At 41.6% G+C, this 16,437-nt stretch overlaps 1 protein-coding gene across 1 annotated transcript in view; it reads left to right on the top strand.

Annotated features, from left to right (window-relative positions):
- adcy1 (adenylate cyclase 1) overlaps window positions 1-16,437 on the top strand; it is a 225,420-nt gene that overhangs the window by 147,903 nt on the left and 61,080 nt on the right. The window contains exons 8-11 of the mRNA XM_033050221.1: window positions 5,537-5,692; window positions 7,747-7,941; window positions 14,925-15,022; window positions 15,964-16,048. Of these exons, the coding sequence (XP_032906112.1) occupies window positions 5,537-5,692; window positions 7,747-7,941; window positions 14,925-15,022; window positions 15,964-16,048 (534 nt within the window). The remainder of the gene's footprint in view (window positions 1-5,536; window positions 5,693-7,746; window positions 7,942-14,924; window positions 15,023-15,963; window positions 16,049-16,437) is intronic.

Below are 16,437 nucleotides of genomic sequence, written 5' to 3'. Positions count from 1 at the left end.
GGCATGTAGGGATGACATCCTGGGCCAGTGACAGATTGAAGATGTCAGTTGTCCAGCACATGCCCTGAGCACATGCCCGGGGATGCTGTCGGGGCCGGCAGCTTTGTGCTCATTCACTTTGCTCAGTGCGCCTTGTAGAGCAGAGGTGGAGAGACTGAGGGGCTGTTCATTCGATCATGGGGCAGCTTTGATAGCTGGTGTTTTATTGTCCCAGTCAAAACGAGCATAGAAATAGTTTAGCTCGCCAGCAAGGGACTGGTGGGGGGGGGGGTGTTAACTTTGTTGTAGTCCGTGATGGCCTTGATGCCTTGCCACATGCGTCTGGGGTCGGAGTTATGTTGAAAATGCTCCTCGATCTGCAGCTTGTGTTTGTGGCTTGCCCTCCTGATTCCCTTTTTCAGGTTGGCCCTGGATGAGCTGTATCCTTCAGCGTCACCAGATCTGAAAGCGCATCGCGAGCCTTCAGCAACAGTCTGACATCTCTGTTCACCCACAACTTCTGATTAGGAAAGGTCTTTATTTGTTTGTGGGTTGAAGACTCGTTAAGACTATTTAAGACTCTAAAGGTTCATGAAATTAGATCAGCATTGGTGCTTGAGTCATTCTCATTTTTGCCAGTGACAGCAGAGTTGCTACTGTTTCATTTCAACATCCTTTCTTGTTCAATAATTCTGCTCAGGATATCAGCTGCTGAACTTCAGAGACTCTTCTTTATACCTCCCTTGTGTATACAGATACAGTTAAGCATTGCATACATTCACAGTTCTCACATTAAATATAACAATAGAAAAAGGCAAGCAATTGTTGGGTTTTATTGAATTTTGCAATACGGATTCCTGAGGATCTCAGGGTAGTTAATTCTTTAAAAAAAATGTTTCATGAATATAGCTGAAAACTAATTGGGGGCACCGCAGGGAACAATGTTGAACTTGTAACTGGCTTTGACATTAAGTGTAAATATCGAATTAATTGAGGAAAACCAAAGAGAGATATATCAGGCAGTTTGCTAAATTTATAGGCTGGTTACTTAGAAAAAATAATTTATTCCCTTAAGATAAGGGTGATGTGAGAATGTGAGAATCCACCTTTCTTTGGATTTTCACAACGATAAACCTGAATTCACAAATATCTTATTCATAAAGAAACATTTCAAAGGTAAAACTATCAAAATAAATTAGAATTAAACTAATTCTTTTTTTATTTTTAGTAAGATAATTGAGAAATAGAATGCTTACGGCCATAACATATTTTAAGAAATGGATGAATTCCTGTTGAAATATTGTCCCAGAATTTTTTTTTCCAGACCTAATTAAATAATCAGTTTGGAAAGGTAATCATGTTGTCCAGTAGTCTTCTTCAGCTCCAAAACAATTGTGACCATGTATTGTATCAATATCACCCAACAGGCAATTGAAAGGTTACCTGTAATCAAAATGTACTTTACTTCTTGGCTTATTTAGGTTTTGGATGATTTTTAAAAAATTCAACATGTCAACTTGCCCACTACATAATTTGTCCATTCTCCCACAAAAACACCACAATCAAAAATCCACAACAGCTTATCAAATGTTTTATTTCAGAATTCATTTAAAAAGTAAACTATTACTTCCACCACAATTTTCCCATTTTCTAATGATTCCCTGATCTACCAGCCTTGGTTGTTTCAAAAGACGAAAAAAGATCAGAAGGGCATTTCTTAAAGTAACCACTCAAGTCTAAAGTGTCACTGGTATGTGATCATAATGGCCGGTTCTCACGGTGCGACCTGACGCAAGATGTCACCAGAGTGAAGTGGTCGTGGTCCAGCACGAGTTACGCACGATATAACGGGGGGTAGATAAAGAGTTCCCACGGTTCTCGGCAATTCTGTCATTTGTGCGAGTGACTTGTCCGTCTCCCGATCTTTCCCGTTAATCGTGAATGAACATCGTGGACTGTAGTGTAGTTAATCACGTGGCACAAATGATGTCACTTTTTTTCACACACTATATAAATATCCTCCGTTCGTAGAATTGGCTCATTTGCAGACATGCCTATACAAAGTTGGTTCGAGTACAGGCTGGTTGTTATTTTCATTGACGCGCTGTATGCATTAGCGCAACATGTGCATCGAAAACGCTTGCGTGAAGGCAGAAGGGTGAGATTAATTAAAAAGAGAATTAAGAGGAAGTCTCACTGGGTTAAGCCCATGTTTCAACGGAGACCTTATAGATACTCACATGAGCACCCGGGATAATCCGCAGCCTTCGTCTCCAGCAGGTTGCGCTTTCTCTCCCTATTTCTATAATCCTCTCTGGATTTGTCATGGAGAATCTCATTGCATTGGTACCACTCCACCAGTTCCCCCTCTTGTTCCCTGTTGAAGTTATATGGCCTTACCTTCTGCCATCTTCCATTTATGTTATCGTCTACTGAGGCTATTGGGGAGGCAACAGCTACTGGGGAGGTAATCTCAAATCCACCTTGATCACCCTCTCCCTGCTCCAAGGAGCCCACAGGCAGTGGTATCTCTGGCATCTCCTCTTGCCTCTCCACCTGTCTCTCTTGCTGAGTCTCCTCCTCATTTACCTGCATGGCTAAAAACATTCTGACTTTCTTTGACGCCTTTCTTTGCGCTTTTCTGAGGCATCTCTGCAAGTCTTACTGTGAAAAAGATTCTCAAACAATGACAATTAGGTGGGACGTCCTCGATGGACACATGGTCCATTGGCGATATTGAGACCACCTTTTTTACTCACCTTATGTCCCCTCTGTCAAGCTTCCGGGTTTACCGTTCGCAGGAGTTCCCACGGTACCCGCAAGAGTCATTACAGATATCGCACGGATATCGCACTGGCATCTGCGTTCATACAATGTTGCAACGCTCACCAAAAAGTGCTCAAGTCACTCTTGGAGAAATTCAAAAATGTTTGAATTTTCTCCCGACCTTACAAAGTTACACGACTACCTGCCGTTAGCGCCACGGAGGTCCTCGGTGATCCACGAATGCCGTACTGTTCTCGCAGGAAGTTCGCACGATGTTAAACTCTTGTTAAGTCTTGCGTCAGGTCGCACTGTGAGAAAGCCCTTTAAGACTACTATGAAAATCACCCATCATTTGTCTCTGAGGTGTGTAATTTTGTTCCACTCTATATCTTAGCAAAGACGAATGTAGGTCTCTTACAGTCAGAGACAGGAGAATTTATATTGGGAAACAAAGAAATGGCAGAGCAGTTAAACAAGTACTTTGGTTCTGTCTTCACTAAGGAAGACACAAACAATCTCCCAGAAATATTAGGGGACCAAGGATCTAGTGGAAGGAAGGAACTGAAGGGTATCCGTATTAGTCAGAAAATTATGTTTTGGTGAACTGTTGGGACTGAAGGCAGATAAATCCCAAGGCCTGGTGGTCTGCATCCCAGAGTAGTCAAGGAGGTAGCCCTAGAAATCGTGGATGCATTGGTGATCATTTTCCAATGTTCTCTCGACTCCGGATCGAGAGAAGCAAGAGGAAGGACATTCTTGCTATTGAGGGAGTGCAGCATAGGTTTATAAGGTTAATTCCCGGGATGCCGGGACTGTCATATGCTGAGAGAATGGAGCAGCAGGGCTTGTACACTCTGGAGTTTAGAAGGATGAGAGGGTACCTCATTGAAACATATAAGATTTTTAAGGGCTTGGACATGCTAGAGGCAGAAAACATGTTCCCGATGTTGGGGGAGTCCAGAACCAGGGACCACAGTTTATGAATAAGGAGTAAGCCATTTAGAACGGAGACGAGGAAACACTAGGAATTAACGGGTCTATTTCAGAATGGGAGATAGTGACTAGTGGGGTGCCGCAAGGCTTGGTGCCCAGTTATTTACAATATATATTAACGATTTAAATGAGGGAATTAAATGTGATATCTGCAAGTTTGCGGATGACACAAATCTAGGTGTGAATCTGTGGAATTCTCTGCCACAGAAGGCCAATTCACTGGATGTTTTCAAGAGAGTTAAATTTAGCTTTTCGGGCTATGGGAATCAAGGGATTTGGGGAAAAGCTGGAAGGGGGTACTGATTTTGGATGATCAGCCATGATCATATTGAATGGCGGTGCTGGCTTGGAGGGCCAAATGGCCTACTCTTGCACCTATTTTCTATGTTTCTATGTCAGTTTGCTGACCATTTAATGGAACAATTTCTCAAATGGGAGTTCATTTTAGGTTTGTAGTCTGGCATTCTTGGACCCTGGGCAGAACTAACATTCCAAACTTGGACCAATTTGGAGACTTCTTGTGAAGAAACTATCTTGATTTTTCATCCTATTATTTCAACGGAAAATATTCCCTTGCAAGTATAGCAGTGGGATCTCGGATACCGCTACTTGCTATTTAAATATTATTCAAAATACTCAGATGAAAATTGTGAATATTTAAAATGGTGCTGAATTTTAAGCCGGTTTGGCAATTATTTCCAAGTTAATCCCCAAGCAACAAGGCTGTTCTACATGCTATTGTTTTCTTAAGCACTGAGGAATATCGGAGAAGTCACTTTTGATTCAGATGTGACAGCTTCCAATAGGATATTTGCATTTACGGTGAAGTACTGGAATTCAAGATAACCTTCTGAAGATATATCTGTGATTCCAACCGTGGAATTAACCTGAGATTGATAGGGGAAGTATGTGCACTCTCAAATAAAATAGATGTTACATTTGAGATAAAGTGTAGTGGAAGGATTAAATGATGAACAGAAGCTAAAATGAGCTATCAACCCGAATCGGTCAATGAATAAATTCACAATGGCTTCTTCTTTAATATTTTTGGTATAAACATCAACAGAGTATATACATATTGCCTTTACCATAAGAAGGAACTGCAAATAAAATTTGATACTAATGCAAATAGGATAATATCAGGACTGATGGCCTGTAGCTAAGAAAGGAAGAGTTTTTTTCAGTACACACATTGTTTTTACCTGTAGGTGACTGTATATGCCCCATCATTTACTTTTGTATTAATGTCTCTTGAAATAGAATCTCAAATTCAATTTATTTTGTCCAAGGTGTAATGACACTACCTTAACGGCTTGTAAACCTGTACAACCAAATCATCATCTTGTCCACACCACCATTTATGTTTCTGTTCAGATTACGATAAATGCTAACTTTTATTTCAGCAAAGTGCAATTCCAAAGGCTTCCTGACATTTAATTACATCCTTCACTTTTTTCCTCCATCCATCTTATCAATATCCATTTAATACTATTCAGTGAGTTTTTTAATATAGACATACGCGATATGTAGGGGAAAAAAATATATAATGACGTTTAACTTTTTACGAAGTGCTGGTGTGTCGTACTGGTGCATACACAAAAAATCCACTGCTTCTAAGTAATCAACAAAAGATTTTCCATTCTGCAAAGATATTGCAGACGGTTACTTGCCAAGTTTGATCTGGGTTTCAGCCTAGTTGTGAGGTGAAAGGAAAACTTTCAATTTGCAACATTATCTCAAAATGGTGCTACTAATTCTGTTTAAAATATGCATTCATTTTTGTTTCACTTTTTTGCAGATTTTTCCAGGGTTGATCCTTTCAGACATAAAGCCAGCAAAGAGAATGAAATTTAAAACAGTGTGCTACTTATTGGTTCAACTCATGCACTGTCGAAAGATGTTCAAAGCTGAAATCCCCTTTTCTAATGTGATGACATGTGAAGATGATGACAAGGTAAGCAATATATCTGAATGCTTTTATTCTGTTTTTTTGCTGATGTGTCTAATGGCTGTTAGCTATGAGATCCCGGTTTGACAAGGAAATGCATTGAGCAGGAAGTGTTATTTTCCTCTATTCATACTTACTCCTTTTGAAAGTCATTGCCTTCTATTGGCTCTTGTGAAACAGTCTCTCAGCATGCCCATTGTGCTTATTAAAAAGCTGCTATTTATTTTTGCCCTCATTACCCTACCCAGCTGGCATGAAGTGGATGAAGCTTTGTTACTTGCTTCCTAAATGACCGTTGCACAGATGTGGATGAACATCAACAAAAGGAAGACACTAATTCAAACCTAAATATAGGCTCAACCAACAAATTAGGATATTTAAATGTATATTGACATGATCAAAATGGCTTGCTTTTATTTAAATTGTAGCAACCGAAGAGAGTAAAATAATCTAATAGACCACGAGGAATTGAAAATAAAGTATAGAAGTTATATAACCGAGAGAATTTGCGATAAGAAAAACATAGAAATTGAAGTATGAATGGACAAGTGACGAGATGCTCCACCATACAATGAGCTGGTAATTTGCTTTCTCGTAGTAACAAGGTTTCCAAATAAATTGACTAAAAAGCTGCGGTGTAAGATTTTGTAACATTTGTTTTCTCACTAAACTTTATTGAATTTGTATTACCAAATCTACTCGGATAATTGGTGAACTTCAAAATGCATGTCTCATTATTTCTTGTGCAATCGTCAATTCATTCACTGAAGCGTATGTAATGATGGGGATCTTACTCTCAATATGGAATCTTACATCTTACTCACAATGGAAGTCCTCTACCTAACTACCATCCTACTTTATACTGCCATCTGGCAATGAAGTTGCATTACTAAATGGAGACCACTTCCCTTATCGATTATTACATTTTCCACCCCCTTCAGTTTTAGTTTTAGTTTTAATTTAATTTTAGTAATACAGCATTGAAGGCCTCTTGGCTCAAGAGTCCATGAGACCAACAAGACCATCGATCCCTTGTTCACACTAGTTCCATGTTATTCCACTTTTGTATCCACTCCCTTTACAGAGGCCAATTAATCTACGAACCCATATATCGCTTTACCTCCCCCTCGACTCCATGGACCCAAGCAGTCTTTCCAAGTGAGGCAGAGGTTCACCTGCACCTCCTCCAACCTCATCTATTGCATCCGCTATTCTAGCTGTCAACTGCTCTCCATCGGTGAGACCAAGCGCAGGCTTGGCGATCGCTTCGTCCAACACCTCCGCACAGTCCGCATTAACCAACCCGATCTCCCGGTGGCTCAGCACTTCAACTCCCCCTCACATTCCATATTCGACCTTTCTGTCCTGGGCCTCCTCCATGGCTAGAGTGAGTCCCACCTCAAATGGGAGGAGCAACACCTCATATTTTGCTTGGGTAGTTTACACCCCAGCGGTATGAACATTGACTTCTCCAATTTAAGGTAGTCCTTGCTCTCTCCCTCCTTCCCCTCCCCATCTCAGCTCTCCCACAGCCCACTGTCTCCGCCTCTTCCTTTCTTCTTCCCACCCCCCTCCCCCCACCCCCACATCAGTCTGAAGAAGGGTCTCGACCCGAAACATCATCTATTCCTTCGCTCCATGGATGCTGCCTCACCCGCTGATTATCTTTAGCATTTTTGTCTACCTTTGATTTTTCCAGCATCTGCAGTTCTTTCTTAAACAGCCTATATGTCTTTGTGCTTTTAATAACATATTGTGTTTATTCCAGATAATGCCTATTCAAAATATCCAATGCATACACAAATCACTGTTGGCTTTTGTTTGGCATGGAATGTGCCACTGTAAATAAGTTCAAATGGATCTTGTACAGGTATCTCAATATTCACCAAATGCCATGAAAATGTGCAGTCCTACAAAAACAGGGTAAAGAAATGTCCTTCCTTCCTCTTCTGTTTTCTGTATTAGGAGATTCTGCACAGAGCATAAGCTTAATAGCAATTACAGGAGTGCAACTCTTTCTCAGCCCATCACTAATTAAAATATTTGTTTTATTTTCAAAGAGAAGAGCACTGAGAACAGCATCTGAAAAAGTCAGGAATCGATCATCATTTTCTACAAATGTTATACATAACACTCCGGGATCACGAGTGAATCGATACATCAGCCGCATGATTGAAGCTCGGCAAACAGAGTCTGAAATGGCAGATTTACATTTTGTTACTTTAACATACAAACAAGCCGAAAGGGAGAAAAAAGTAAGTTATGTTTATAAATCTAGATAGCATAGAGGTTTTGTTTTAAAGGTTATGCATGGCACAAAAAGGGAGAAGTCTGCTGTGCTTTTGTTAAAGCACATTGAATATCCTGTGTGCAGCTCATATGAGTAAAGTTGGGCAGATTGCTATATAAACATTAATTTTGATCCATAGCTTGTCGCCACGTCTCTTGAGGAGGAAAGAATAAAATCAGCCAGTAGTCCCAGCTGACTCCTGTCTAATAACTGGGTTTCTAGTTTCTGATTGAAGGCAGGATATAATGTGTAAAAATGGTAATATCTTACTGCAACCTTGCCTTCCAACATAGTTTTCTTGAGTCTTGTGGAGAAATAGTTTTCAAAGAAAAACAGAAATTATCTCCAATGTTCTGGCCAATATTTTTCTGCCATTGAATATGTAAAAATACAGATATCTGTCAATGTTGGGCTGCAGTTTGCAAAAAATTTGTGATCCACAAACTGGCTGGAGTGTTTTCCACTTTACAAGGGACCAGACTTCAAAAATACCTTATTAAATTTCAAAAGAACTTTGAGACCTCCCGAAAATAATATACAGGTACGTATCATTTTCTTTCTTTATTTATTAAGCCTTATCATCATTTATTTTCTCTCCTCTGAAGGGTAGATTGAAGGGTAGTTTGGCAAATATTCTTAGTGAAAGGAGTATGTGGTGCTGTCAATTTAGAGGGGGACAGCATTTCATTGAAGTTATGAATTTCACAATATATACTATTGAGCACGGATGGATTGACTAAGAAAACGAGAGGAAAAAAAACAGGATCCAAAAGAGAATGGCAAATTGGATCAAAAATTACTACAGTGGTAGGAAGCAAAAATGTAATGTGTAAGAAGGAACTGCAGATGCTGGTTCAAACCGAAGAATGATACAAAAAGCTGTAGTAACTCAGTGGGACAGGCAGCATCTCTGGAGAGAAGGAATGGGTGATGTTTCGGGACAAGACCCTTCTTCAGACTGGTTAGGATAAGGGAAACGAGAGATATAGATGGTGATGTGGAGGGATAAAGAACTGAATGAACGAAATGCAAAAAAGTAACGATGATGAAGGAAACAGGCCTGTATGTTGGGTGAAAATGAGAAGCTGGTGCAAATTGTGTGTGGGAGGGATAGAGAGAGAAGGAATGCCAGGGCTACCTGAAGTGAGAGAAATCAATATTCATACCACTGGGCTGTAAGCTGCCCAAGCAAAATATGAGATGCTGTTCCTCCAATTTGCATTTAGCCTCACTCTGACAATGGAGGAGACTGAGGACAGAAAAGTCTGTGTAGGAATGGGAAGGAGAATTAAAGTGTCCTGCAGCCGGGTGATCAGGTTGGTTCAGGTGGGCTGAGTGAAGGTGTTCCGCGAAACAATTGCCCAGTCTGCGTTTGGTCTCGCCGATGTATGAGTCCACATCTTGAACAAAGGATACAGTAGATGAGGTTGGAGGAGGTGCAAGTGAACCACTGCCTAACGTGAAAGGATTGTCGGGGTCACTGGACAGTCAAGGGAGAAGGTATAGCGACAAGTGTTGCGTTTACTGCAGTTGCAGGGGAAGGTACCCGGGGAGGGGGTGATTTGGGTGGGAAGGGATGAGTTAACCAGGGAGTTGCAGAGGGAACGGTCTCTGCGGAAGGTGGAAAGGGGTGTAAATGCGAAAATGTGGCTAGTGCTGGGATCCCATTGGAGGTGGCGGAAATTTGGGAGGATTATGTGTTGTTTGCGACAGCTGATGGGGTGGAAGGTAAGGACTGGGGGGGACTCTTGTCTCTGTTGCGACTAGGGGGAGGGGGAGCAAGGGCAGAGCTGCGGGATACTGAGGAGACATGAGTGAGGGCCTCATCTATGATGCGAGAGGGGAACCCCCGTTCCTTAAAGAATTAGGACATCTCGGATGTTCTAGTGTGGAACACCTCATCTTTGGCGCAGATGCGGCGTAGTCGTAGGAATTGGGAGTTGGGGATAGATTCTTTGCAGGAAGCAGGGTGGGAAGAAGTGTAGTTTAGATAGTTGTGGGAGTCAGTGGGTTTGTAATCGATGTCAGCCAATATTCTATTTCATGTGATGGAAACTGTGAGATCAAGAAAGGGGAGGGAGGTGTCGGAGATGGTCCAAGTAAATTTGAGTGCAGGATGAAAATTGGTTGTGAAGTTGTAATAAGCAAAAATGTAAAGATTGATGATCTTTTAGTGACTGGAGCACTGTTGCCAGTGGAGATCCACATGGATGAAGAATTGGTTGCACACTTTTTGAAACACAATGAAAATTCAATACCAAAATTGGGCTTGGGAATTTACAGGGTGGAGGAAAGCTTTTCATTGCAGGAAGAAATGAAGTGGTTCTGGTTCATTGAGCAGAAAAAGTGACAGAGAAGTGTGAAGCAATCTGTTTGGGAATGTTGTAATACAGATATTAAAATATTAAGTGTGGAAAAATAAAGTCACCCTAGACTTCATTCATAGATCCTCAAAGGTGTCCAGTATAATTCAGGATGTGTTACTAGCCAAGGCATTGAATGCAAGAGCGGGATGTTACCCGAGACCTGGATATAATGCTTGTTCACAGCTACGGTCCTGCATACTGCTCTGTTCACCATATTACAGGAGATATGTGATTGCACTGGGCATGATGCAGACAAGATTTACAACTGGAAAGATTGGATAATTCAAGGTTGCTTTCTTCAAGGCAGATCCTGGAGCAAAGATGAAAGACATATTGCCAGTGAGGTCAAAAGCCAGAGGGCCTAGCTTTATAGTAATTGGTATAAATATTAGGAGGGAAATGAGGAAAGTGTTTTTACACTGAGAATAACAGGGATTTATGTTCATGTGATAGGAGCAGAATTAGGCCATTCGGCCTGTCAAGTCTACTCTGTCATTCAGTCATGGCTGATCTATCTTTCCCTCTCAACCCCATTCTCCTGCCTTCTCTCCATAACCCCTGACATCCGTATTAATCAAGAATGTGTCAATCTCTGCCTTAAAAATATCTATTGGCTTGGCCGCTACTGCCTTCTGCAGCAATGAATTCCACAGATTCGCTACCTTCTGACTAAAGAAATTCTTCCTCATCTCCTTTCTAAAAAAATGGCAGAAAGCTGAAGGTTTTTTACGTATACGATATGCATCTGAAGAGGTATTTGCTGTAGGGTAGCACCTGTGATGGTGCCTGACCCGCTGAGTTACTCCAGCACTTTGTATTTTGTTCAAGATTCCAGCATCTGCAGTTCCTTGTTTCTACATGAAAACTGGAATTAGATTGGGTAGCCCTTTTTGACTGGTATGGATCGGTTTATTTTAATGCCTTCCTTCTATGGCATAGATTTTCTATGATTCAGTGGCATTGGTTTATTATTATCGTGTACTGAGATACACTGAAAACATTTTTGTTTGTGTGCTATCTAGTTAAATTATACTACACATGAGTACAATCAAGCCTTTCACAACTACAACAGGCAGTGCAAAAAGAAAAATACCAAAGTGAAGAATATAGAATTACTGTGTGATAACATTCCAGAAAAAGTGCAGATTTTTAAAAATAGTACAATGATTTCAATGACTTTGGGAGATCAGAACATCACACTTAGCTTATGAGAGGACCTTTCAGTAGTCTCATAACAACTGGAAAGAAGCTGTTCCTGAATCTGGTTGCACGTGCTTTCAAGATTTTCTAACTTCTGCTGGATAGGAGAAGGGAGAAGATGGAATGACCATGGTATTATTGGTCATTGATTATGTTGGCTGCTTTCCTGAGGCAACGTATAAAGTAATGTACTCTTGTAATAATCGTTTGTGGACATTGACTGATGTTAACTTGTGACAAGGCAGAAATTCAGTCGCAAAGGACGGAGGCATGAAAGGGACACTACATATGTCATTCTAACCCCTAGGTTATATTGCACCTCGTGTCTGAAATGTTTCCCATTGTTTAGACAGTAGCTGGAATTAATAAGCTTCTCAATTCCTTCAGTTTGGATTAATGACTTGACTTGAATGATTGTTTCAGTTCATGGCTAATGGAGCTACTTCTTGAAATGCAGACACTTGATTCCAGTGGTTTTACTGTCCTCAATGCTTGGCCCTAAACCAGTCAAACCCATTATTGCTGGGCATTGGTGGTATAGAGTCATAGAGTCATAGAGTGATATGGTGTAGAGACAGGCCCTTCGGCCCAACTTGCCAACACCGGCCAACAATGTCCCAGCTGCACTAGTCCCACTTGCCTGCGCTGGGTCCATATCCCCCCAAACCTGTCCTATCCATGTACCTGTCTAACAGTCTCTTAAACAATGAGGTAGTCCCAACATCAACTACCTCCTCTGGCAGCTTGTTCCATACACCCACCACCCTTTGTGTGAAAAACTTACCCCTTGGATTTTTGGACTTTGTTCCATGTCCTCTGATCCTCGATTCCCCTACTCTGGGCAAGAGACTCGGTGCATCTACCTGATCTATTCCTCTCATGATTTTGTACACCTCTATAAGATCCCCGCTCATCCTCTGGAGCTCCATGGAATAGAGACCCAGCCTACTCAACCTCTCCCTATAGCTCACACCCTCTAGTCCTGGCAACATCCTCGTAATTCTTTTAATAACCCTTTCAAGCTCGATAATATCTTTCCTATAACATGGTGCCCAGAACTGAACACAATATTCAAAAATGCAGTCTCACCAACATCTTATACAACAGCAACATGACCTCCCAACTTCTATACTCAATGCTCTGACTGATGAAGGTCAAAGTGCAAAAAGCTTTTTTGACCACCTTATCGCCCTGTGACCCTACCTTCAAGGAACCATGCACCTGTACTCCTAGATCCCTCTGCTCTACAACACTACCCAGAGGCCTACCCTTGTTCATCGTCCCAAAATGCAACACCTCACACTTCTAGAAACATAGAAACATAGAAACATAGAAAATAGGTGCAGGAGGAGGCCATTCGGCCCTTCGAGCCAGCACCGCCATTCATTGTGATCATGGCTGATCGTCCCCTACTGCACCTATTCCCTGTGTGGCAGGGAATTCCATAAATTCACAACTCTCTGGGTGAAAAAGTGTTTTCACACCTCAGTCTTAAATGACCTCCCCTTTATTCTAAGACTGTGGCCCCTGGTTCTGGACTCGCCCAACATTGGGAACATTTTTCCTGCATCTAGCTTGTCCAGTCCTTTTATAATGTTATATGTTTCTATAAGATCCCCCTCATCCTTCTAAACTCTAGTGAATATAAGCCTAGTCTTTTCAATCTTTCCTCATATGACAGTCCCGCCATCCCAGGGATCAATCTCGTGAACCTCTGTATTAAATTCCATCAACCATTCCTCTGCCCACCTGGCCAATCCAGATCCTGCTGCAATCTTTCACAACTAGCTGGAGGAAGTCTGATATTTAACAGATTTAAGATTATATTAACAGTGACTACTTAATTTTAGATAGTGGTGCTTGCCATGATATTTCATAGTACCACAGATACATAATTTGCTGTTCTCCATCTAATTTCCTGGAGTTATAATGTTCAATGTTCAATAATGTTCAAAATGCAAAATTCTGACATTTACGCATACACAATTAAACACTGAAGTCAGCTGCTGCTATCCAAGTTTGCAAAAGTGCTCCACTGCACCACATGGGTTTCGGGCTGGGAAAAGGCAGCATTCACATACATGCAACAGTGTAAAGTTGCAAAATGTATTTATTAGATGCCCACAAACATAAGAAGCATGTTTTGTTTGTTAGTGCTTTCCAATATGTGAGTCTTTATTAATGCTCATCAGTTTTACTCTAAGTTTACAATTATTCTTGAAGTTTTAAAAGTTTCATTATGTGTATTTTGCTTCACATTGTTTCTTCTGCCTTTTTAGCTCTGTTTAATCTTTCTTTCTCTTCTTGCTTTATTTCCATAAGATCATCTGAATTCAATATTCTAAGGGCCTGTCCCACTTAGGCTATTTTTTAGGTGACTACAGGTGACTATCTTGACTAGGCTGTCGCTACATGGTCGCCAAGGTGTCGCCTATATGGTCGTGAGTAGTCTCCTCAGTCGCCCAAAGAGTCGTAGCGATTTTCAACATGTTCAAAGGTTTTCAGCAACAGTCGCGAGAGTGGGTTGATGCGCCCAATGAGCGTAGCTTGACTTCTCCTGACGTAGGTGCTGTCGTAGGTTGTTGCCAGGTGATGTAGGTTGTCGCTGGTGCTGACTTCGGTGAATTCCATTGGCAACTACCTACGTCAACCTACGTCAACTGGCGACAGGTACCGGCGACAGAATTGTCTTCATTTGTCGCTGACAGGGTCGTAACCTGTCGTAGCTGGTCGCAGGTGGACGTAGGTTGACTTCGGTTGTCGCAGCTTGTCGCCTGTGTGGCTGTCATAGGTGGACGTCCTAATGGGTCCCCAGTTGTCGGTAGCTTGCCGTAGCTTGACGTCGACTAGGTGGTAGGTTGTTGTAGCTTGGTGCTATGTTTCTATGTTTCTATGTTTCTACAATGTCGTGGGGGGGGTCTAGTCGCGGGATTTTCGGCGACCTGCTACAACTATGACAGTCGCCGGCAGTCACCTAAAAAATCGCCTAAGTGGGACAGGCCCTTTAAGCACGTTCTTGCCTAAACTCTGCACCGTTTCCCAGTGAGGTAATTGAGTCATGGAGTCATAGAGTTGTAAAGTATTTAAACAGTCTCTTTGGCTTAATTTGTCCCTGCTGGCCAAGTGGGCATTTTGGGCTAGAACCATTAGCTTTTATTCAGCCCATGTTTTCACACACAGTTTCTGAGCTAAAATGTAGACATTATCTTTGTCAAACAAAGTTCTATACTTGTGACTTTGAAATAATTGTTGGTAAAATGCAGCTAGTTTGTAACTTGGTGTTTTATAAAGTTGTAATCAATCCAGGTCTGGAATAACCAATGGCAGTGCATAGTGACTTATCATTCACAGAAATTATTTGCTTTTGCCCTTCCACCCACAGTATCATCAGCTTCATGATGAATATTTTACCAGTGCAGTCATCCTCTCTTTGATACTTGCTGCCTTATTTGGACTTCTGTATCTTCTCATAATACCACAGTAAGTATTCTTTTTACTTAATACAACTGCCTTAATTCTTTATCTTTCTGATTTAAAAGATCATGATTGTGTGTAAGTTAGCATATTTTGCTTAACCTTGTGCAGAAGAAGTCTTAAGCCACTAATATAAGGTCATAAGTAACAGGAGCAGAAAAGTAGTCCATTCGGCCTCAAGTCTACTCTGCCATTCAATCATGGCTGATCTATCTCTCCCCCCTAACCGGGTTCTGCCTTCTCCCATGACACGTGACACAATATTGGTGAATACACATGGATCGAGAGTGTGTCTGATGTTTTAGAGTGGATGTAAAATGGATGGTTAAAAACAAAGTGCTGAAGGAATTCATTAAACCTTCTGTGAAGGGAATGGACAGACTATGTTTCAGGTTGGGACCCTTCTTCAGACTGACTTGTGTCCGTCAAATCTGTGTCTTCATGTAGATAGAAGAAGTGTAGACACAAGAGATGCAGGTGTTGGAATCTGCGGCACGGTGCTGAAGCAGTTGCTGCCTAATAGCACTGGATAACCCGGTTGATCCTGACTACGGGTACTGTCTGTACTGAGTTTATATGTACTCCCCGTGATCTGCATGGGTTTTTTCCGGTATCTCGGGCGTCCTCCCACACTCCAAAGACGTACAGGTTTGTAGACTATTTGGCTTGGTAAAATTGTACATTGTCCCTAGTATGTGTAGGATAGTGTTAGGGTACACTATCTGGACCTCTGGTCGACACAGACACGGTGGGCCAAAGGGCCTGTTGTCGCACTGTATCTCTAAACTAAACTAAAAACATCTAAACTGGAGCAACAAATGATCTGCTGGAGGAACTCAGCAGGTCGAGCAGTATCTTTGGTGGTAGGCAATTGTTGCTGTATCTGTTTGAAATCCTGCACCATATGTTTATATGACCTTGTGTTTCTTTATTTGCTACTCTTGCAGGAGCACAGTCGTCCTTGTTCTCCTGGTATTCTGCATTTGCTTCCTAGTTGCATGTATCTTGTATCTCCATGTCACACGAGTACAGGTGAAACTTTTTTTTATCATTTTGTGATTTCAGTAGTTCAGATTATGTGATGTTAATTGTTAGAGTAGACAAAATTATTGCATAACTAGTTCCTAGATCTTGTAGAGATTATCTAGGAATTGAAAGAGCCTTAAGGGCCTGTCCCACGTAGGCGATTTTTTAGCGGACTGCCGGCGGCTGCCAAGTTCACGGCAGTCGCCTGAAAAACCGGGACCTGGAACGGCGACTGTCAGAGTGGAACACACACACACACACACACACACACACCAATAAGGTGGGTGCCAGGGAAAGCGGGGGAGCACTGTCTGAAATTCACACAGTGCAAAGCCAAGGTGATACAGACACACACCGCGATAAACAGGAAGGTTAAGACGGTTAGCATAGTGTAC

Source organism: Amblyraja radiata, chromosome 2 (assembly GCF_010909765.2).
Source record: "Amblyraja radiata isolate CabotCenter1 chromosome 2, sAmbRad1.1.pri, whole genome shotgun sequence".
NCBI lineage: Eukaryota > Metazoa > Chordata > Chondrichthyes > Rajiformes > Rajidae > Amblyraja > Amblyraja radiata.
Note: the sequence above shows the minus strand (reverse complement) of the source record. Positions and strands in the feature narration are given on the sequence as shown.